The sequence below is a fragment of the Oryctolagus cuniculus genome, chromosome 21, assembly GCF_964237555.1.
Source record: "Oryctolagus cuniculus chromosome 21, mOryCun1.1, whole genome shotgun sequence".
Lineage (NCBI taxonomy): Eukaryota > Metazoa > Chordata > Mammalia > Lagomorpha > Leporidae > Oryctolagus > Oryctolagus cuniculus.
Window position 1 is genome coordinate 23,938,880 of NC_091452.1, and position 21,111 is coordinate 23,959,990.

At 55.8% G+C, this 21,111-nt stretch overlaps 1 protein-coding gene across 6 annotated transcripts in view; it reads left to right on the plus strand.

Moving 5' to 3' along the window:
- The first annotated feature begins 600 nt into the window (after nucleotides 1-600).
- OSBP2 (oxysterol binding protein 2) overlaps nucleotides 601-21,111 on the plus strand; it is a 155,919-nt gene continuing 135,408 nt past the window's right edge. Inside the window, exons 1-2 of one of the 6 annotated variants that reach the window (XM_051826527.2) lie at nucleotides 12,547-12,590; nucleotides 14,253-14,363. In XM_051826527.2, the coding sequence (XP_051682487.2) occupies nucleotides 12,562-12,590; nucleotides 14,253-14,363 (140 nt within the window). In that variant the 5' untranslated portion in view covers nucleotides 12,547-12,561. Of the gene's footprint in view, nucleotides 624-4,459; nucleotides 4,901-9,209; nucleotides 10,104-12,546; nucleotides 12,591-14,252; nucleotides 14,364-21,111 lie in introns of those variants that run through there. The other 5 variants (XM_070065823.1, XM_008272141.4, XM_008272140.4 and 2 more) reach the window with 5 other exon arrangements.

Here is a 21,111-nt window from a genome sequence, read left to right on the forward strand (position 1 = left end):
CAGGGTTGGACCATGCCAAGGTCAGAGCCAGGAACTCCATCCTGATCTCCCACGTGGGTGGCAGGGACTAGATACTCGGGCCATCATCCGCTGCCTTCCCAGGAGCTCTAGCGGGGAGCTAGGTCCGAAGCAGAGAGGCTGGAACTTGATGAGCGAAGCCGGGGTTGCAAGCAGCAGCTTGACCTCTCCTCACCCCCACCCCCAGTGCCACAAGGCCAAGGCCAGGCCCCTGTTTTCCTACTCTGAAAGGGTGGGGGGCAGCAGCAGGTGCATCTGCTGTGAAGTACTGACGGAGGCGTCCCGGGCTTGGCCCTGGGCCTGGCACTCCCCGAGGTTGTCATGAGGACTCTGGCCTTGCTGGTCCCCACTCTGAGCTCTGTGCGCTGTGCCCGCCACACTGAGAGTCTCCACGCTGTGCCTTCACTGTGAAGAACCCTCTAGAATGTCTCAGCTCCCACGGCTTATCTCAGCGGCGCTGCCCGCGAGGCGGTTCCTGTCTGCCCCTCCCCTGCGTCCCGTGGGTTTCCTCTCCCGTCTGAACTGGGATGACTTAGGGCGGCTTCATTCCTGCCTCGCTGTCGGTGTCGGTCCTTGGACAAGCTCATGGGAAATGAAATGGAAAGGTAAGTTTACTTTGCTGCGAAACGCGTGGCAATCCATACTTCCAGATTTCCTGCCCGAGAGTTCCCAGTTCCCACGATCTTTGTGGAGACCCCTGGTCCGTCCCCTGGGTGCCGGGGGCAGGCAGAGGCTGTGCAAGACTTCGGGTTCCATTCAGGTTTCCCTTCTTTGGTGCGCCCCCAGCTGGCCCCAGCAGAGAAGGCCCCTCCCCCTGAGCCCTGTGCGCCACGCCCCGGTCTGTCCTGGATCCTGAGGCGGCTGTGTGACTCCCTCATCTCCATAGGCACAGTGCCTAATAAAGGAGCTGTCGCCGGGTGTTCTGGGTAAATGCTCCTTTACTCCTGTTTGTGTCACTCACAGCATCGGGACAGTGCACAGAGTAAGGGCCGAGCCCATGTTTTTAATTGTCATTGTATTTGCAAGAGAAATCCCATCTGTTGGTTCACTCCCCAAATGCCCACAGCACGGAACAGCCAAGACTGGGCCAGGTGAAAGGCAGAGCCAGGAGCTCCACCCAGGTCTCCCACGTGGGTGGCAGGGACCCAAATACTTGAGCCGTCACTGCTGCCTCCAGGGGTGCACGCTGGTGGGAAGCTGGATCGGAAGCCAGAGCAGCTGGGGCGCCAACCCGGCACTCGGGTATGGGTGCCGCTGTCCCTAGTGGTCGCCCCTGTACGCACATTTTTGTTTTTAAAGTTAACCAGGTGTCCTCCATTTCCCGAGTCAGGGAACAGGCCTGGAGAAGTGGCCTGACTTGCTCAAGGTCACGCAGCAAGTTGGTGGCTGAGAATTACAACCATTTGTCCTGGACTCCAGGCCAGGGGTGGGGGTGGGGGGATCAATCGGCATCACTACAGCTGCTTAGTAAAGACCTCAGTCCATCCCAGGCCCTTGGAAGTCTCCCTCCCTCCCTTCCCCCTCCTCCTCCCTCCCTCCCTCCTCCCTCCCTTCCCTTCCCCCTCCTCCTCCCTCCCTCCCTCCTCCCTCCCTTCCCTTCCCCCTCCTCCTCCCTCCCTCCCTTCCCTCTCCTCCTCCCTTCCTCCCTCCTCCCTCCCTTCCCTTCCCCCTCCTCCTCCCTCCCTCCCTTCCCTCTCCTCCTCCCTCCCTCCCTTCCCTCTCCTCCTCCCTTCCTCCCTCCTCCCTCCCTTCCCTTCCCCCTCCTCCTCCCTCCTCCCTCCCTTCCCTTCCCCCTCCCTCCCTCCCTCCTCCCTCCCTCCCTTCCCCCTCCTCCTCCCTCCCTTCCCTCTCCTCCTCCCTACCTCCCTCCTCCCTCCCTTCCCTTCCCCCTCCTCCCTCCCTTCCGTCTCCTCCTCCCTTCCCTCCCTCCTCCCTCCCTTCCCTTCCCCCTCCTCCTCCCTCCCTCCCTTCCCTCTCCTCCTCCCTCCCTCCCTCCTCCCTCCCTTCCCTTCCCCCTCCTCCTCCCTCCCTTCCCTCTCCTCCTCCCTTCCCTCCCTCCCATCCCTCCTTCCTTTCCCCTCCTCCCTCCTCCTCCTCCTCCCCCTCCTCCCCCTCCCTCCCTCCTGCACTGCTGCCTGGCACCTGACAGCCTTGCTTCTCTCCTGGATCCCAGTGAGCCCTGAGGCCGAGGGAGCCTGGGCCGGACGGTGGCGGGTGGCGGATGCTCCAGCTTGTATTTCCTCTTCTTCATGATCCTCTTTGGCGCCTGGGGCTTCTGCTACTTTTTAGCAGGAGTCAAAAACAGCCTTTCTTTTCCTAGGTTCTTGTCTGTTTCCTTGGCTGAGCACAACTCATTAGAATAAATTGATTTTAAATATGTGTTACTATAAAAGCTATCTTTACAAATAAAAAAATGACAGCAGCATTTTGTTTTGTTTCTTAGGCTTGGTATATTTTATTTCAACAACAAAACATTTTTTTTCTCTGGGTACCTAGAGGACGGATGATCTTCCAGGGTCCCGAAATCACCGGGGGGCCTGCACAGCAGCCCAGCCTCTTTCTCTAAACCATTTCTGGAACTTTCTGCCTCCTAGATGTGACCTCATGCAGCTCTCTGCTAACACACCTGGGAAAGCAGTGGAAGATGGCCCAAGTGTTTGGATCCCTGCTCACACGTGGGAGACCCAGAAGAAGCTCCTGGCTCCTGGCTTCAGAGCGGCCCAGCTTTGGCCCTTGTGGCCATCTGAGGAGTGAACCAGCAGATGGAAGACCTCTCTCTCTCTCTCTCTGTAACTCTGACTTTAAAAAAAAAAAAAAGTAAATCTTAAAAAAAAAAAAAAGGGGGGCTGGCTCACTAGGCTAATCCTTCACCTGTGGTGCCAGCACCCCGGATTCTGTCCTGGTTGCTCCTCTTCCAGTCCAGCTCTCTGCTGTGGCCCGGGGGGTACAGTGGAGGATGGCCCAAGTGCTTGGGCCCTGTACCCGCATGGGAGACCAGGAGGAAGCTCCTGGCTCCTGGCTTCAGATCGGCACAGCACGCCGGCTGCAGTGACCATTTGGGGGGTGAACCAACAGAAGGAAGACCTTTCTCTGTCTCTCTCTAACTCTGTCAAAAAAAAAAAAAAAAAGTGACAGAAGGACAGGGAGATAAGTAGACAGATTTTCCACCCATTGGTTCACTCCCCAAATGGCCATAACAGCTATGGCTGGACCAGGCTGAAGCAAAGAGCCAGGAGCCCCATCCAGGTCTCCCACATGGGTGCAGGCGCCCAGGCACCTGGGCCATCTGCTGCTGCTTTCCCAGGCGCATTAGCAGGGAGCTGGGTCAGAAGAGGAGCAGATGGGGTGCTCTGATGTGGGATGCTGGGGTCCCAAGCAGGGGCTTAACCTGCTGCACCATAACGCCCAACCCAGGGGAACAGAACCTTGAAGCTAAGGAGAGGCTCAGAGATTATGTCTGATGGACACACACAGGCACAGCTTCTCACCTGGAGGCCCGTGCAGCAATCACAGCCGTCAGCGTATTAACATGCACTGAGCACCCACGAGCCAGGCACAAAGCTCTGTTCTTTGCCAGCGTGATTTCATTGAATCATCCCAACCACAAAATAGGTCATTTTAGGGAGCAGAAACGGGGGCTCAGAGAATAAGACTCCTGCCCAGGTCAAATGCAACCCTGGCTTCCTCTGAAGATTATCTTCTAGCCCCGTGGTCGAAGCTCCTCCCCCCACCCCCTTTCTCTCTCTCTCTGATTTATTTATTTGAAAGGCAGAGTTGAAGGGGAGGGGGAGACAGATGCTGTGAGAGACCCAGATGGAGTTCTAGGTTCCTGGCTTTAGCATGGCCTAATCTTTACTGTTTTAGCCATTTGACAAGTGAACCAGCAGACAGAAATCTCTCTGTCCCTCTCTGCCTCTTTCTCTCTCTCTTTAAAATACTTATGTATTTGAAAGGTAGAATTACAGACAGTGAGAGGAAGAATCAGAAAGATCTTCTATCCGCTCGTTCACTCCCCAATTGGCCGCAACTGCTGGAGCTGTGCTGATCTGAAGCCAGGAGCCAGGAGCTTCTTCCGGGTCTCCCACGCAGGTGCAGGGGCCCAAGGACTTGGGCCATCTTCTACTGCTTTCCCAGGCCACAGCAGAGAGCTGGATTGGAAGAAGAGCAGCCAGGACTAGAACTGGTGCCGCAGGCGGACGATTAACCTACTGCACCACAACACCAGCCCCTCTTTCTTAGTTTGAAGTCAATCAATCAACCAATCAATCTCAATCTAAAAAAAAAAAAAGAGGGCAGGGAGGAAGTGTTAAGAGGACCATGCCCCTCTCCGTAGGCCTCGCCCCTGTCTGTCAGGAGGGGCAGTGACTTCAGAATCCCAGCTCAGTGGCATCACAGCGGCCTGTGAAAGCACAGGACGGCTGGACTCAGAGGGACAGCTCGGCAGGGAGGAGGGGGAGACAGCCAGCTCTGCCCGCTGGCGCTGAGAGCCATCTCCAAGTTCTCGTGCGTCTGCCCGCTCCTCCCTGTGGGCTCTTCAGCAGCAACTGGAGGCAAAGGTGGAGGAACCGGTTTTCCTGTTTGCTGGGACACCTCTGGCTTTTCCTGCCGGCATGGGCAAGTGGGGTGACCCGGGGATGCGAGTGCCTGGGCCCTGAGCCGCTCTGATGCCGGATGAGTCACCCCTCTCCGCTGACAGTCTGGGGAGCAGCTGTCTGGAGCAGATGGCCCTGCCCTGTTTTACCTTGAACCTGGAAATTGATTTGCCCCTGGGGGTGGATGTGGGACGGGAGCCCAGGATGCTCCAGCTCGTTTGGAAAGTGGGAATGGGAACCCCAGCTCCCCTCATCCTCCAGGATTTCAAGAGGCCCTCACAAGGTACAAGGTGAGAAACTGCTTTGAGAAATGAGGTCACCAGGCCAGAGTGTCCCAGGGGAGTGCCCAAGGCCCAGGTGGTGGAACCCAGGCAGATCCCATAGTGACCACAAGGGGTCAGCAGACAGTTGCGCTTAGGCGCTCAGCAGGCTGCCTGCCTGTGTGTGCTGCCGAGGAGACCCACATCCCCGCCCATGCCCTGGTAGAGTCAGGAGGTACTGTCTGCTATTGCATTTCAGATCTGGGTCCTGCTGTTGACCCTGAGAGTCTGCAGGGCCAGGGTGCGGGGAGGGGGAGGCACTGAGGGGACAGAGCAAGGGCACGCGTTGGACTGAGCCCTTCTGCCCCCGGTCCCCCAGGGAGCCTCTTTCCACCTGCAGCCCTCGCATCTGCACCTCGTGGGTGGGGGAGCTGGGGGCGGTCCCTGCCCTTGGCTGCCTCTCTCAGATCCTGAGATGGGGCACAGAGCTCTGCACACACAGCGCTTCCAAAATAGCTGCTGCTCTGAGCGGTGCCAGAAAACCCTGGGCGTATACAACAGCGTGCTTTCAGGATGAGCTTTGCTTTCCATCCATCCACCCACCGGTTCACTCAAATGCCCACAACACCCAGGGCTGGGCCAGACCAAAGCCAGGAGTCAAGAGTTTTATCCAGGTCTCCCACGTGGGTGGCAGGGGCCCCAACACTTGATCCATCCTCCTCTGCTTTTCCCAGGACATTAGCAGGGAGCTGGATTGGAAGTGGAGCAGCCAGGACACGAACTGGTGCCCATTTGGGATGCAGGTGATGCAGATGGTGGCTTTACCCACTGTGCTACAACGCTGCCCCCCAAATGGCATCTTTACCACTATGCCAAGTGCCTGCTCCTCACACTGGCCCTCTGGCCATCACATTTCCTTCCACTCCTCATGTCGTTTAATCTGTGCGCCTGTTGCCTGCACTTCTTTTATAATGACTGAGCTGGAAGCCTGGTTAGCCTCAGCCGCAGCTTGTCTGGGATGTGGGCTGTGCTGTGTGTTTCCTTCCGGGCCGCAGCAGGAGGCGCACGGCGTCGCCTGTCCTTGTGTTTCTGGTGAGGCCAAGATTGATGGGCATCTTCGGCTGATGTCACCTGTTCTTTCCCAAAGTTCTCCATCAACCTCACCAACTTAGCAGCTGGTGATGATCTTGACCTTGGTCCACTTTCTCACTGGGAGTCCCGGAAGGGTGGTGCTTTGTTCCGACTCTGTCATTTCTTCTGCATGTATTAGCTTTCTTCTCTAAAGAGTCTCCCCTCATAAACTCTTCGGTTGCTATGAGATTCAGGCAGCACAGGAGAGGCAGGATACAGGCTAAATTCTTCCCCTTTATTATTTTCTGAATGGTGCCCTACTAACCTTCAAAGAGACCGAAAACAATGTGTATTTTTGTTTTCTTTTGTAACTTTAGGAAGTTGAGGCTTTAACTTTTGGATTTTTATGTAGTTGATTTGTGAGCCTATTGCAATCATTATCGTTTTTAAAAATAACCTGAGATATATATATATATATATCTTCAACCTGCTGGTTCACTCCCTGAATGTAACATCCAGGGCTGGGCCAGGCCAAAGCCAAGAGCCTAGAACTTAATCTCGGTCTCTTACGTGGGTGGCATGGACCTCAGTACCTGAGCCATCACTGGCTACTCCCAGGGTGTGCGTTAGCAGGAAGCTGACCTGAGCCTGAGCCCACAGCCGGGACTGGGGCCCAGGCACTTTAACAGGGGTGCCAGTGGCCCAGGTGGCACCTTAACCAAAACACCTGCCGGGCCTTTACCTCAGCTTTGCTGAGCTACTTATCATTTCCAAGACAAACTGTTCTCTCCTGATGTGGGGCTTTGTGCACACTGGTGTCTTTGCTTCTTTGCTTTTGTCAACCTAAAAAAAAAAAAAAAATCAGAGAGAGTCTCCAAGGAATATTTGGAAATAGCAGAGAACTGCAGTGGGAATACGCATGCCATAGAAACCGCGAGCAAGCTCCAGAGGTGAGGCAGGGAGAAGTTAACAGGAAAGACCGGAGGCTGGCACCCAACGTTCTGACACGGCCTCCGTGGCTACAGGGACTCCGGCTGAGGCAGGTGCACCTGTGGACGCATGGTTTGTGTAAGGTCATGGCGGCTTCCGGATCCTGCTGGCTCCGGCACGGTCTTCTGTGGCACCTGCTGACCGGCAATCGCGCGTAAGAAGCTTCACAAGCGAGCCCAGTTCCGAGGACGCTCACAGCCCACGAGACCTCGCGCGTCTGGCCACGCCCTGTCCTCTGGGCGAAAACCTGGCGCCTTCAGTGCGTCCTTTTCACCTGCCCTGGCAGAACTAATGACGTAAGGCCCTGACGTCTCAGGGGGCGGGGCCACGTCTTGCAGGTATTTGTTTACTAACCGGCTCCTCTCCTGGAGGGCTGATGGGAACATAGCACGCCCAGACTTCTCCCGTTGCTCTGCTTCCCCGGCTTGTCCACCTTGGTCTCTTTGCTCTCCGCTCTGGCCTCGGTTTAACACATTTCCCCCAATATTTCTTTATTATTATTATTATTATTATTATTTACTTGAAAGGCAGAGTTACAGAGAGTCAGAGGCAGAGAGGGAGAGGGAGAAGAAGGAGAGAGAGGTCTTCCACTCGCTGGTTCACTCCCTAATTGGCCCCAATGGTCAGAGCTGCACCAATCTGAAGCCAAGAACCAGGAGCTTCTTCTGGGTCTCCCATGCAGGTGCAGGGGCCCAAGGACTTGGGCCATCTTCTACTGCTTTCCCAGGCCACAACAGAGAGCTGGGTTGGAAGTGGAGCAGCCAGGACTCAGACCAGCGCCCATATGGGATGCCGGCACTGCTGGCAGCGGCTTTACCCGAGACACCACAGTGCCAGCCTCTCCCCACCCCCCAGCATTTCACAGAGCGCTTCAGGTGCCTTTGTTACAAATTGGGAATGAGGTATTAGCATCTTCCTCCGCAGAGGAGCAAGCAGCAGCTCAGAGAGACGCTGTTGACTATCCCACAGTCAGGGGTTGCTCAGCTGGGATTTCCTTAGTGGGTCTGGCTCCTGGAGTCCAAGATGTCCCTCCCCCACACCACCGTCCATCAAGACATGGTCCATGGACCTGGGCTGTGGCATAGTGGGTTGAGCTGCCATCTGCAGCGCCAACACCCCCATTTGAGTGCTGGTTCAAGTCCTGGCTGCTCCTCTTCCAATCCAGCTCCCTGCCAGTGTGCCTGGGAAGGGCAGTGGAAGATGGCCCTAGTGCTTGGGCCCCTGCACCCACGTGGGAGACCCAGAAGGAGTGCCAGGCGCCTGGCTGCAGGCCTGTGGGGAGTGAACCAGCAGACAGAAGGTCTCTCTCTGCAGCAGGCCTGTGGGGAGTGAACCAGCAGACAGAAGGTCTCTCTCTGCAACTCTGCCTTTCAAACAACTAATCATAAGAAAGGTACAGTGAACAGCAAGCACTTTACCCCATTTCCCTGCTCCCCAGAGGCAGTCACCTTTCCTTGGGGGTACCTCTGCACCCCAATGTTGGAGGCCCCCTGTGGTACTCACAGGACAGACCAAGATGTGCAGATGTCAGTGCTATGGGCTCCCAGCAGTGGTGTGGTAAGACCACCATTCTGGGACAAGGCTCCAAGCAGGGGTCCCAGAGCCCCCCGCAGAGACGGCAGGGACCCCCCTGCTCAGCAGGTGTGTCCGTGTCCGCACGCCTGCCTTCTGGGACTGGCCCGTCCACCGCCCGTGGAGGAGGCGGTTCTGCACAGGTCGTGCTGTCACAAGCCAAGGCTGGGCTGCTGGGTAACGGGCGGCTCGGGCAGGTGAGTGTGCTGGGAGAGGAGCCTGCACAGAAGGGAGAGGGAGGGGTCAGGGCAGGAGCAGCCCGGACGTGACCTCCCAAACTGGTCATTTGGAACGACCCCCGAAGCTCCCCCTTCGGAGAGTTTCTTTAACATCAGTGACGCTGGTGTCAGATCCCTTTGGGAACCAAGCATGCTGTCTCTAGAAAAAAGTGTCCCTGGATGCTGCAAGCATCAAGGGAGTCGCGAGAACCTCTTACTTGTGTTCCTTGTGGCTAAAACGCTTGGCTTACTAAAAAACAAAAACAAAACAACCTTGTCTTTTAGCGCCCCCTGGCCGGCCCCAGGTGCTTCAGGTGCATTTAGTGGGTTCTGAGCGCTGCACCTGCTGCCGCCTCCTTCTCCCGAGCTGCAGCCAGCCGCGGGGTGGGGTTGGGAGCGGGGAGGCGTCGGCGCTGGGAAGAGCGGCGCTGGCAGCCGGCGGGCTGGGCGTTCAGTATTGTTTTTCCCCAGCGCCTGGCACGGGCTGGGACGCGGGCAGGGGTGGCAGCCCGCGACGCGCCCTCCCCGCCGCTTGCCCCGCCCGCCCAGCGCAGGTGCACAGGTGCACAGGTGCTTCCCAGGGCGCGCTCCCAGGGCCCGGCCCGGGGGTCCAGATCGGATCCCCGACTCGCCCGCAGGACAACAGCCGGCGGGCGCGGGGCAGGCCGCGCGCACGCGACGGCGCCCCCGGCCCGCCCCACCCCCACGGCCGGCTCGGCCGCGCTCGGGTCTCCGGGCTCTATGGGGAAAGCGGCCGCTCCGAGCCGAAGCGGGGGCTGCGGCGGCCGCTCCCGCGGGCTCTCGTCGCTCCTCACCGTTGTCCCCTGCCTGTCCTGCCACACGGCGGCGCCGGGCATGAGCGCGCCCACCCCCGGCTCCGAGCTGGAGCCCCAGCCCCAGCCGGTGCGGGTACCGGAGCCGGCGTCGCTGGCGGAGCAGGCGTGGGAGCCGGTTTCTGAGCGCGCTCTCAAGATGTCTGAGCGATCCGAGAGGATGTCGGAGCCAGGGCCGGCGACCGGGCAGGGATTGGAGCTGTCGCTGAAGGTGCGGCCGAGGTCGGAGTCCAGCCCGTGCGGGGCGGCGCCCGCGACCCCCTCCAGGGCTTCCTCGGAGCAGCTGGCCCCGGCCGTGGGGGGCGCGCCGGGGCCCAAGACCGAGTCGGGGCTGGTGCCGGCCATAAAGCCGCTGCCGCTCCTGCGACCCGGACAGGCCAAAGCACCGCTCGGGGTTCCGGCGACAGCGACTGGCCCGAGCGCCAGCACCCCCATGGGCTCCCTGACTCTGGACAGCTTCAAGGGCTGGCTTCTCAAGTGGACCAACTACCTGAAGGGCTACCAGCGCCGCTGGTTCGTGCTGGGCAATGGCTTGCTGTCTTACTACAGGTACGGAAGTGCCCAGGTGTGGGGCGTCCGAGGGGGGCGGGAGGCGGCTGACGGGGCGGGGAGGGGGACCCCCAAGCCCAGGTACCCAGGGCAAGGTACTTGGCAGCTTGTGCTCCAGCAGGAGGAGCAATGCCTTTGGCCAAGGGCTGGGAACCCTGACCTGGCTCCCCCAAGCGTGGGTACACCTGTGGACAGATCGCTGGCGGGCAGGGAGAAGAGGAGGTGGTCAGAGGGCTCCTGTCCCGGCAGTTGTGGGACCTGCGGCGGCTGCTTGGAGTCAGCGGCCGACAGAGAGTCCTTGCCCTTTCTGGCTGGGGAGATGCGGTCACCCTATTAGGGACCGGGGCGGGGGGGGGAGGGGGCGCCAGTCAGGTGCTTGTGCGTGGCACCCGCTCATGGGAAGGGCTGCTCACTTACCTGCACATCGCCCACCGTTCCGATGCCTGCCTTGGGCCGGGCACAGCAGACTCACAGATGCAGCGGATACAGCAGGTGGTCTTCTGGGTTGGAACCCAGCTTGGCACTTTGTGGGGGGCGAGGTTAGGATTATCCCGGGAGCCGTGTGGGATTGCAGAGATAACCAACCCTATTCCCCCCGGGTATGTCTCCTGGGAGGGTTGGGTTTAAGCCTTGAGAGTTCAGATCGCCCAGAGCAGTGTTCAAACCTGAAGGGGCATTAGCATTCCCTGCAGGGCTTGGTAAAACACAGGTGCGGGCCTGCTTGCTGAGATTCTGAGGCTCTGGGCGCAGGCAGGGGGCTCTGAGTGGGCCTTGCGAACGGGTTCACAGGTGAGGCCCATGTTGCAGGGCAGACCCAGCTTTATCTATTTGCTGAATGAAATTCACATCACTCTGCTCACCTCCCCCGGCCAGGGGTAGCCCTCCTGCACCCTGCAGCGTTCCTACGGTCCTTCCTAGTCATTTAGCATTTTTAAAGTTTTATTTATTTATTTGAAAGGCAGAGTTACAGAGAGAGTAAGAGAGAGAGAGAGAGGTCCTCCATCTGCTCATTCATTCCCCAGATAGCCGCAATGGCCGGAGCTGCACCGATCTGAAGCCAGGAGCCAGAAGCTTCATCCATGTCTTCCACGCGGGTGCAGGGGCCCAAGCACCTGGGCCATCTTCCACTGCTTTCCCGGGTGCATTAGCAGAGAGCTGGATCGGAAGTGGAGCAGCTGGGACTCGAACCGGTGCCCATCGCTGGCCCCTTTCCTAGTCCTTCAGAGACAGGCTTCTAGAGGCGTGTGGCATCCCTGTGAAGCTCCTGGGAACGTGGGGGTCCCGCTGAAGCTAAGCGATGGCTCCCACTCCGAGATGGGGCACCCCTGCCTGTTGTTCATTCGCAGTGGCGGCGAAAGCTGAGCTGTGTTGCGAAGGTGCCCTTCTCACAAGGTTTCTGTGTGCTCCTTGGTCCACTTGGCTGCACCATAGGAGGATGCTTAAAACAGTTCACGGAGGAGCGAATGGCCAGCCTAGCAGGGAGGTGCCAGCTAGGCTGCCCACGATCCCCAGTGGAGCTCCTGTCTCCGGCTTCTGACTCCAGCCCCCAGCTGATGCAGACCCTGGAAGACAGGGGTGAGCACTCAGGCAGCTGCGTCCCTGCCACCCACGTGGGAGACCTGGGAAGAGTTCACTTCAGCCTTTGAGGGCATTTGGGGAGTGAACCAGCAGATACACTGTCTCACCGCCTTTCAAGTAAATCAATAATTAGCTTTAAAAAAAAAAAAACAAACATTAGAATTACTTTGTTGTAAAAAGTTTTTGAAATCCATGCATATTGGGTGGAGGGTGTCTTTAAAAAGTTCATGAAAAGGGGCTGGCGCTGTGGCTCAGCAGGTTAAAGCCCTGGCCTGCAGTGCTGGCATCTAATATGGGTGCCGGTTCGAGTCCCGGCTGCTCCACTTCCGATGCAGCTCTCTGCTGTGGCCTGGGAAAGCAGTAGAAGATGGCCCAAGTCCTTGGGCTCCTGAACCCATGGAGACCTGGAAGAAGCCCCTGGCTCCTGGTTTCGGCCTGGCTCAGTCCTGGCTGTTAGTGGCCATTTAGGGAGTGAACTAGAGGATGGGAAATCTCGCTCTCTCACTAACTCTGCCCTTCAAATAAATAAATACATCTTAAAAAAATTCATGAAAAATACGTAGTACAAAGAAAGCTATGCATGCGTTTCTAAACTTCGGTGCACCTAAATTCACTTCTCTTTTACTCCCATATTTCCATGAGTGTTGTGGAGTCCCCTTGCACGTACGACAGCGCGGTGTCCTTGGAGTTAGGAGCAGTGGCCTTTTCCTCTCACTCCCCACACCCTGGCGTGCGACCGTTTCACCAGGACATACCATGACAGTGATTTGCTATCAGTGTCGCTCTGTGGCAAAGGACGTAACATGCGGCGCCTGTCAGCTACGGTCCCTGTGCTCTGTTCTACGTTTCATTCATTTCAACCTCGCGGCCGCGCTGTGAGATGGATTCCTGTATTGTCCTGCTGTGCAGGTGAGGAGTTCCGAGGTTTGAGAGAAGGGGGTGTAGCTGGGATCCAAAGTCGCCAGCCCAGAAGCTGATGGAGAGCGAGCCTCACCCGGCCCGCTGGGCAGCAGAGCCAGTGCCTGTCCCAGCTGGGACCTCAGCCTCTTCCCCCTTGAGTTCAGTGTTTCGGCATTATCCGTGTTTACCTGATGCTCTAAAGCATGGAGGTCAATGTGGGGTTTATGAGCCCTGGGCACCTGCTTCTAGTGAACCAGGTCTGCAGTGCTGGCATCCCATATGGGCACCGGTTCAAGTCCTGGCTGCTCCACTTCCGATCCAGCTCTCTGCTCTGGCCTCATGCTTTTGCACCTTGCTTTGCTTTTCTTTTCTTTTCTTTTCTTTTCTTTTCTTTTCTTTTCTTTTCTTTTCTTTTTCCTTCCTTCCTTCCTTCCTTCCTTCCTTCCTTCCTTCCTTCCTTCCTTCCTTTTATTTATTTATTTATTTGAAAGGCAGAGTTACAAGGTAGAGGCAAAGAGAGAGAGAGAGAGAGATATCTTCCATTTGCTGGTTCACTCCCCAACTGGCCACAATGATTGGAGCTGCGCTGATCCAGAGCCAGGAGCTTCTTCCAGGTCTCCCATGTGAGTGCAGGGGCCCAAGGACCTCGGCCATCTTCCACTGCTTTCCCAGGCCACAGTAGAGAGCTGGATCAGAAGTAGAGCATCTGGGACTAGAACCAGTGCCCGTATGGGATGCCAGTGCTGCAGGCAGAGGCTTTACCTGCTACGCCACAGCACCAGCCCCCCCCCCCCCTTGCTTGCCTTTAATTGGAAGAACAAAGATGTTCCATCTTCTTTTCTTAAAATAGTGTTCTCTAGACAGTTGGCATTTCAAGGTAATCTCAAATATGCAGATCCTCTGTGTAACTACTGCTTGCTGATAAGGTTGTGGAGACAAATGCTGGCTGGGGCAGGAACAAGCTTCATGCATGTGTTTGCAAAGTCCAGCGCTATAGTTTTAAAAAGAGATTACTGCTGTATCTGAAAGGTAGAGAGACAGAGAGCGGGCGAGACAAGGAGGAGAGAGAGAGATCCTCTATCTGCTGGCTGGTTCGCTTCCCAGATGGCTGCAACAGCTGGGGATGTGCCAGGCTGAAGCCAGGAGCCAGGAGCTCCATCCGGATCTCCCACGTGGGTGCAGGGGCCCAAGTACTTCAGTCATCTTCTCTTGCTTTCCCAGGTGCATTAGCAGGGAGCTGGACTGGAAGCAGAGTAGCCAGGACTTGGAGCCAGCACCCCCATCTGGGACACAGGCGTCACAGATGCTGGCTTAACCCGCTGTGCCCTCATGCCCACCCCTGTATTTCATTTTTGGACATTTCTAGATTCCACAGTGGGAGGAACTGTTGCCCAGCTCCCCTGGGTGGGACCACTGGGTCCTGACATGCACGCGGCACCACGCTCTGGTTTGGTTCCAGTCGAGGCTGGCTAGGAACGGGGAACCAAAGCAGAACAAATGAGGTTTAGGGGCTCACCCAGGGGCACCCGGCTTGCAGGCCGTGTGTCTCCATGCACCCAGGGAGGAGCGTCCACCTGCAGAGAGGACCCTTTGGAGGGAAAGCTGTTCGCCCGACCCATGACCTTCTGGCAGGTGCTGACCTCTGCCTCTCCTGTGCCTGTCAACACTTAGGCTGTTTGGCGCTGCTCCCATCCCCACTTCCAGACCAGGCACAGCCATCCCTGGAGCTGGGGTCAAAGGCCCAGCCCCCTCCAGGCCTGCGGCTCAGTCCTGCACACAGAGGTAAGCACGTGTCTCTCCTCCTCCAGCCTTCTCCCACGCTCAGCTCTCAGAACTGCTCCAAGCGCGTGCGACAGAGGCAAGGTGCAGCGCTTGTGAGCCGGAAGGGGAGCACAAGAATTTTTAAAAATTCCTCGACCTCGTTTTCATAGGGGCCAGCTCTTGGGCAGCCAGGCCTACCTGCTGGCTTTTGGAAAGATCACTCTCCAATATTTACTTTTCACTAAGGAAGCCTGAGGTTTGGAGAAAAAGTGGGTTTGTTTTTTGTGGCTGCGCACAATTCTATCCCATCTTTTGGCCTTTCCTCTGCAGAATAACTCTTTTTTAAAAGTTAGAGATTATTAGAGATTTATTTAGAGATTATCATTTATTTGAAAGTCAGAGTTACAAGGGAGAGAGAGGGAGAGAGATATTCCACCCACTGGTTCACTCCCCAAGTGGCTGCTGCAACAGCTAGGGCTGATCTGAAGCCAGGAGTCAGGAGCTTCTTCCAGGTCTCCCACGTGGGTGCAGGGGCCCAAGGACTTGGGCCATCTTTCACTGCTTTCCCAGGCCATACCAGAGAGCTGGATCAGAAGTGGAGCAGCCAGGACTCGAACTGGCGCCCACCCGGGATGCCAGCACTGCAGGTGGCAGCTTTCCTCACTACGCCACAGCACTGGCCCCTCCAGGATGACTCTTATCCCAAATGCTGACCACCTTCCCCTTTCACTCCTTTCTCCTTAGTTTTATCTACATGCAAATTTAAAAGCCTCTATGTTTTATTCAATTATTTGTAGCTTTATAGAAAAATGTATATATATATATATATATAGAGAGAGAGAGAGAGAGAGAGAGAGAGAGAGACGATACTTCAAAAAGTTTGTGGAAAAATGGAATTAAAAGACAACTTTATTTTGGTGCAAAAAAACTGAAATTCATGCATATACCGAGCCTTCAGAAAGTTCATGGAAGAGTAATGTTTATTATAAAAAAAAAGTGCCTGGATTTCAATTCTTTTGCACCAAAATAATGTATCTTTAATTTTTTTATATTTAATTTTATTTGATCTCTCTCACACACACATGTGCTGGTTCACTCCCCAAATGCTAGCAACATTTGGGCCAGGCCAAAGCCTGGCATAGAACTCCATCCAGGTCTCCCACTTGGGTGCCAGGGACCCGGGTACTTGAGCGCCACCTACTGCCTCCCAGGGTGTTAGCAGCAGGTTGCTGAGATCTGAACAGAGCTGGGACTTGGACCCAGATACCCCGATGTGATGTGTGGGTGTCCCAGGAGGCATCTTAACCCCTATGACAAATGTCCACCCCAAACCTACCTTTTTATTCAGATTTCCTGCATATATTTTGAAGGATCCTTATATCCATATGTCATATTTATCTGTATTTTACATTTTTAGCTTTATGAAGAAGTATACAGAGGTCGGTATTGTGGTGCAAGGGTTCACCTACTCCCTGTTACACCAGCATCCCATGTGGGCACTGACTCAAATCCTGGCTGCTCCACTTCCAACCCAGCTCCCTGCTGATGCACCTGGGAGAGCAGCAGAGGATGGCCCAGCGCTTGGGTCCCTGCCCCCCACGTGGAAGACCAGGACGAAGCTCCTGGCTTCAGGCCAGCCCAGCCCTGGCTGTTGCAGCCATTTGGGGAATGAACCAGCAGATGGAAAAATCTTTTTCTATCTGTCTCTTTCTCTCTGTATCTCTGCCTGTCAAATAAGTAAATTTTTTGGGGAAAAGTCTACATTTGTGTGATAAGGGTCAGCATTATGATTATTATCCTGACTGCTGTGGAAACCCCGGGATGTGACAGTAGCACTTCTTATTTGTGAATTTTTCTGTTGCTGGGACGCCCTGAAGGTTCTTGTACATACTCAGGAGTTTATTTTGAATGAAATTGTTGGATTATAGAGAATGCGAGCGTTCCCCATTCACAACACCCGACTGTTTCCCAAGGCATGTGTACCGATTTGTAGCGCTACTGGCAACGAGCAAGGGAATTCTGTGGGCCTCCAGGAGCAGTTCAGAAAACCCATGGAAATACAGAATTACGATAAAGCATAAAAACATTTTTGAAACCCATGCATGGATTTTTTTCAAAATACACATTTTTCATGAGCTTCCGAAGACCTCTCATACGGGGTTAATAGCATTTATATTATCAGGAATAAAAATATGCTTTGTAAATACTGTCTCACATAGGAAGTATTTCTGGGGGATATGGGTAATTCTTGGCAGAGTTTTACTTCTTTCCAACAATGTGCTAATGATATAAATAAGGCAGAAGATGACAGGGTTCTTATTGTATTACGTGGCGCTGTTCATTGTCTTGTTTTTGGATACCAATGAGGAGGATATGATTTTGCATTCTATTTTTTTTTCACTTGGTGGATCCCATTTTAAAAAAGTCCATCCCCTGTTCTCATCTCGTAGGGAACCTGCAGTTCCTCCAAATCGGGGAAGAATTCGTAAGTGGTGCAGGATTTTAAAAGACACAGACGTTTGCCTCAGCCAATCATTATGGAGACGAGTGCTCCAAACGGCAAGTCTTATCCAGGTTCATGATGGAAATTGATTAGGTGGAGCGAAGGTTTGCTGCTTTGCCGGTTGTCCAGCGCGGTTACAAATGACGCTTGTTTCCAAGGAAATGATTTCGACAGAAGCGTCTGTTTTCGTGGTTGTGGTGTTGTTCAGACTGATGTAAGGCAGGGAAGCCCTTGCCAAAGTGAGCCTGGATGGAGGCTGCAGTTCCGGGACGGTGGCCTTTGAACGTGGCCGAGCGGGAGCACTGAGTATTTGGTGGACTGGGCGTATTTTGGGGTGCTTGGCACACCACACCATCGCTGTCGTTAGGGCAGGTGCTCCAGTCTTTCCTCCAGTGGGCTCAGCTCTCAAAAGCCAACTGTTTTGGAGACTCCAAGAAACTCAGGAATGTTTTCGTGTCCATTTGGCCGATACTCCAAGGATGGGAGGTAGAGATGGACACCACCATCCAGTTGCAAAAAATGCCCCTGAAAATGGCGAGGGTGTGATCTGTGGGGGAAGCCGTCGAGGTCCCACAGACAGACTGGACACCCGAGGGGGTGGCCTTCTTAGATTGGATTCAGCTTCCTTTGAACCATCCATCATTCAGTATTTCCTACCGTGAGACCAACACATTCTGTTCATGGTTAGCACAGGGGTGTCGCAAAGCGGTGACCAAGGGACTAGGCGGCACCTCTAGGAGGATCGCGGTGCACGTCCTTGGCGAGGGTTGTAACTCCCCCTGCCACTGGCTCCTCCTCCCTGTGCCGGAGACCTCCGAGTCCTGCCCGATGTCCCCTGCTCCCCTCGTCCCACGGCAGGTGGGATGTCCCACCCCTGCCCGTCTGTCCTTGAGCTCCTCGTGTCCATCCTCGCTGCTACATCATGACTTAGGTCTGCCTTCTGCTTGACCCGTGTCCCAGCTTCCAGCTTCTGCCCTGCTCAGTCCTCCACCCCACCAGCCCTGGAGTTGCCTCCCCGCCACGATTCTCTTTCAAGTTCCAGCTCCCATGCAAGCCAATGCTTGCGTTGAATTCCTCCCCTCTGAAATACCTCCGGTGGCTCCTGGCTGACCCGAGGACCAGGTTGTCCTTCTCTGGGAGTTTGCAGACTGTGTCTGTGGACATCTCTGTAGACTAACTCGTGCCGCAGGGACCCCAGGACCAAGTCCAGCACCTCTGTATTCCAGCGCTTTGCCACCGCTGTGCCCAGTCGCTTGGTTAGTCTGTGATTGGAGGCGTGAACAAGTGATCGAGGATTGCCTGTGAGTTTATGGGAGTTCAGAAGGCCAAGTATCGTGCTGCCAGACACTTCTCTGAACTCATCTTCGGCTCCAAAAAGCCATTTGCTGAAAGAAGATTAGAAGGATAAACTGGAGGTGACAGGCTTGAGCCGGGAGCGCCAGGAAATGACAGTTAGGAAAGGTGGACCCGACAGCCCTGGTGGGTTGGCAGTAACGGATGCCTGTGGCCCCCACTGTGTATTTCCACAGGGATCTGGGTGTCCGTGTGGCCTGTGGGTACCTACAGTGGTTTGTCACTGTGTAGACTTGCCAGTGGCTGTGAGACTGGGGAGCAGGGACAAAGCCTTCAGAAATTTCTTATTTTTCGTTTGTTTGAAAGGGGGAGAGGAGAGAGAAGCAGAGAGAAGAGAGAGCGAGCGAGCGAGCTTCCATCTGCTGGTTCACTCCCCAGATGGCTGCAACAGCTGGGGCTGGGCCAGGCCAAAGCCTGGAGCTTGGAACTTCCTCTGAGTTCCCCATGTGAGCGTCAGGGACCCAGGTCCTTGATCCATCACCTGCTGCCTCCCGGGGTGTGCATCAGCAGGAAGCTGGACTCAGAAGCAGAGCCGGGATTTGAACCCAGTCCCTCCAGCATGGGATGCGGGCATCGCCAGCCACATCGCCACTGCTGCACCACACCCCCACCCCAAGATAAAGGGTTGTTTTTGTTTGTTTGTTTGTTTGTTGACAGGCAGAGTGGACAGTGAGAGAGAGAGAGACAGAGAGAAAGGTCTTCCTTTGCCGTTGGTTCACCCTCCAATGGCCGCCGCGGCCAGCACGCTGCGGCCGGCACACCGCACTGATCCGATGGCAGGAGCCAGGTGCTTCTCCTGGTCTCCCATGGGGTGCAGGGCCCAAGGACCTGGGCCATCCTCCACTGCACTCCCTGGCCACAGCAGAGAGCTGGCCTGGAAGAGGAGCAACCGGGACAGAATCCAGCGCCCCAACTGGGACTAGAACCCAGTGTGCCGGCGCCGCAAGGCGGAGGATTAGCCTAGTGAGCCGCTGCGCCGGCCAAGATAAAGGGTTTAAAAGGACTCTCCACACGACATAAACCAGGATCCTGTGCCCCTGAGAGCTTTTTCCTTGCGTGCGTTACTTGTGCGAGTTGCGGATCGAAGACGAGCCTTCCTCCCTTAGGGGTTCATACACCTGGATAATAGGATTTGCACATGCGGTCTGTGGGTGTCCTAGCAATTCTCAGCGTGTGTGTGGTTGCAGTGAGCAGGCGCGGCCCTGCCGTATGCAAGAGGAAGTAGAAGCTGCCCGGCAGCCCCAGGACTCCCCTGACTCAGCCCACGCAAAGGTGTCTGGCTGCTTTGCTGCGGTCTTGGGCCGGGAGTCTCCCCAGCTCACCCAGCTTTGATGAATCACCAGGAAGACGCACAGGACTGCCCACAGCTGTGCTCACAATTACAACGAAGGATGCAAGCAAAGGCAATCAGCACAAAAAAAAAAAAAAAGGCCGGTGGGAGGGACATGGAGCAAAATCCAGGGAAAACCAGATGCAAGCTCCCAAGGTCCTCTCTTAGGGGAGACGCCAAAGACACACTTCCTGCAGCAGCATGTTGTGGTACTATGTGTGCAACACTGCCAGTCAGGGAAGCTCAGCTCAGAGGCCCAGAGCCCGGGGTTTTTACAGGGCACCTCTTCCTGGCACATACCCTGATCCCAGGGTCCCGGGAGGCAAGCAGATAGCCAGCAAACATCACGCTCTGTGTTCAGCCGAGGCACGCAGTCCACCCTCCTCAGCCAGGGAGTGCCTTCTCGAAATCCAGAGCTCGCAGCCACCAGCCAAGTGCCAGCCTTGGAAGCAGACATCTCAGGGGGTGAGGAGGGGCCGGCGTGCGGCTCACAAGGGTGGCACTCGCGACATTGTCACCCCCTATCCGAGTATTGGTTAGAGCCCTGGCGTCTCCACTTCTGATCCAGCTTCCTGCTAATGCTCCTGGGAAGATAGCAGGAGGTGGGCCAAGCGCTCAGGCCCCTGCAACACCCACGCGGGAGGCCCAGGTGGAGTTCTGGGCTTCGGACTTCAGCCTGGACCAGCCTTGGCCGTTGTGGCCACTTGGGCAGTGAACCGGCAGATGGAAGACCTGTCTTTCTCTCTCTCCCCTTCTGTTTCTCAGTCACCCTGCCAACAAGCAAACAAAGGATGAGCCGTCTCGGGGCTGCTGTCTGAGCTCTTTACCACCTAAGCCTAAATTCCCTCCTCCACGCACACTTCAGTGGTATCAGTCAAGGTCAAGGCTAATACCCACTCTGGTTCGCGGAGGGCAAGTGCTTATCCTTGGCTTTGAAGGGTGGGCAGCAGCCCTTGCAGTGTGTCCAGTATGCAGGCTGGTGTGCCCAGAGCCCTCTCCTTCTTCCTCCCTGGTCTTTGTGTGCCTTGGATGGAGTGTTAAAGATTTATTTTATTTATTTGAAAAGCAGAGTTAAAGAGAGGCAGAGAGAGAGAGAGGTCTTCCATCCACCGGTTCATTCCCCCAAATGGCCTCAATGGCTGGAGCTGGGCCGATCTGAAGCCAGGAGCCAAGAGTTTTTTTCTGGGTCTCCCACATGGGAACAGGGCCCCAACGACTTGGGCCATCCTCTGCTGCTTTCTCAGGCCACAGCAGAGAGCTGGATCAGAAGTGGAGCAGCCGGGACTTGAACTGGCACCCACATGGGATACTGGCGCTGCAGGCGGCAGCTTTACCTGCAATGCCACAGCGCCCGCCCCGGTATGAGCTCTTGAGCTGCCGGTGAACCTGGGACCTTCCTCGAGGAGGATTTGTTCATCCAAGATGGGGGTCTGCTGAGAAGCTGGGAGCGTTTGAGACAGGGAGCACCCATCAGCCTCTCCCACACTGCCAACCGCAGGCGAAGCAGCATGGGTCACAGCCCTGTGTCCCACGGTCCAACCCACAGAACGGTGGGGGTGGTAGATCTGTACATATCACCCATC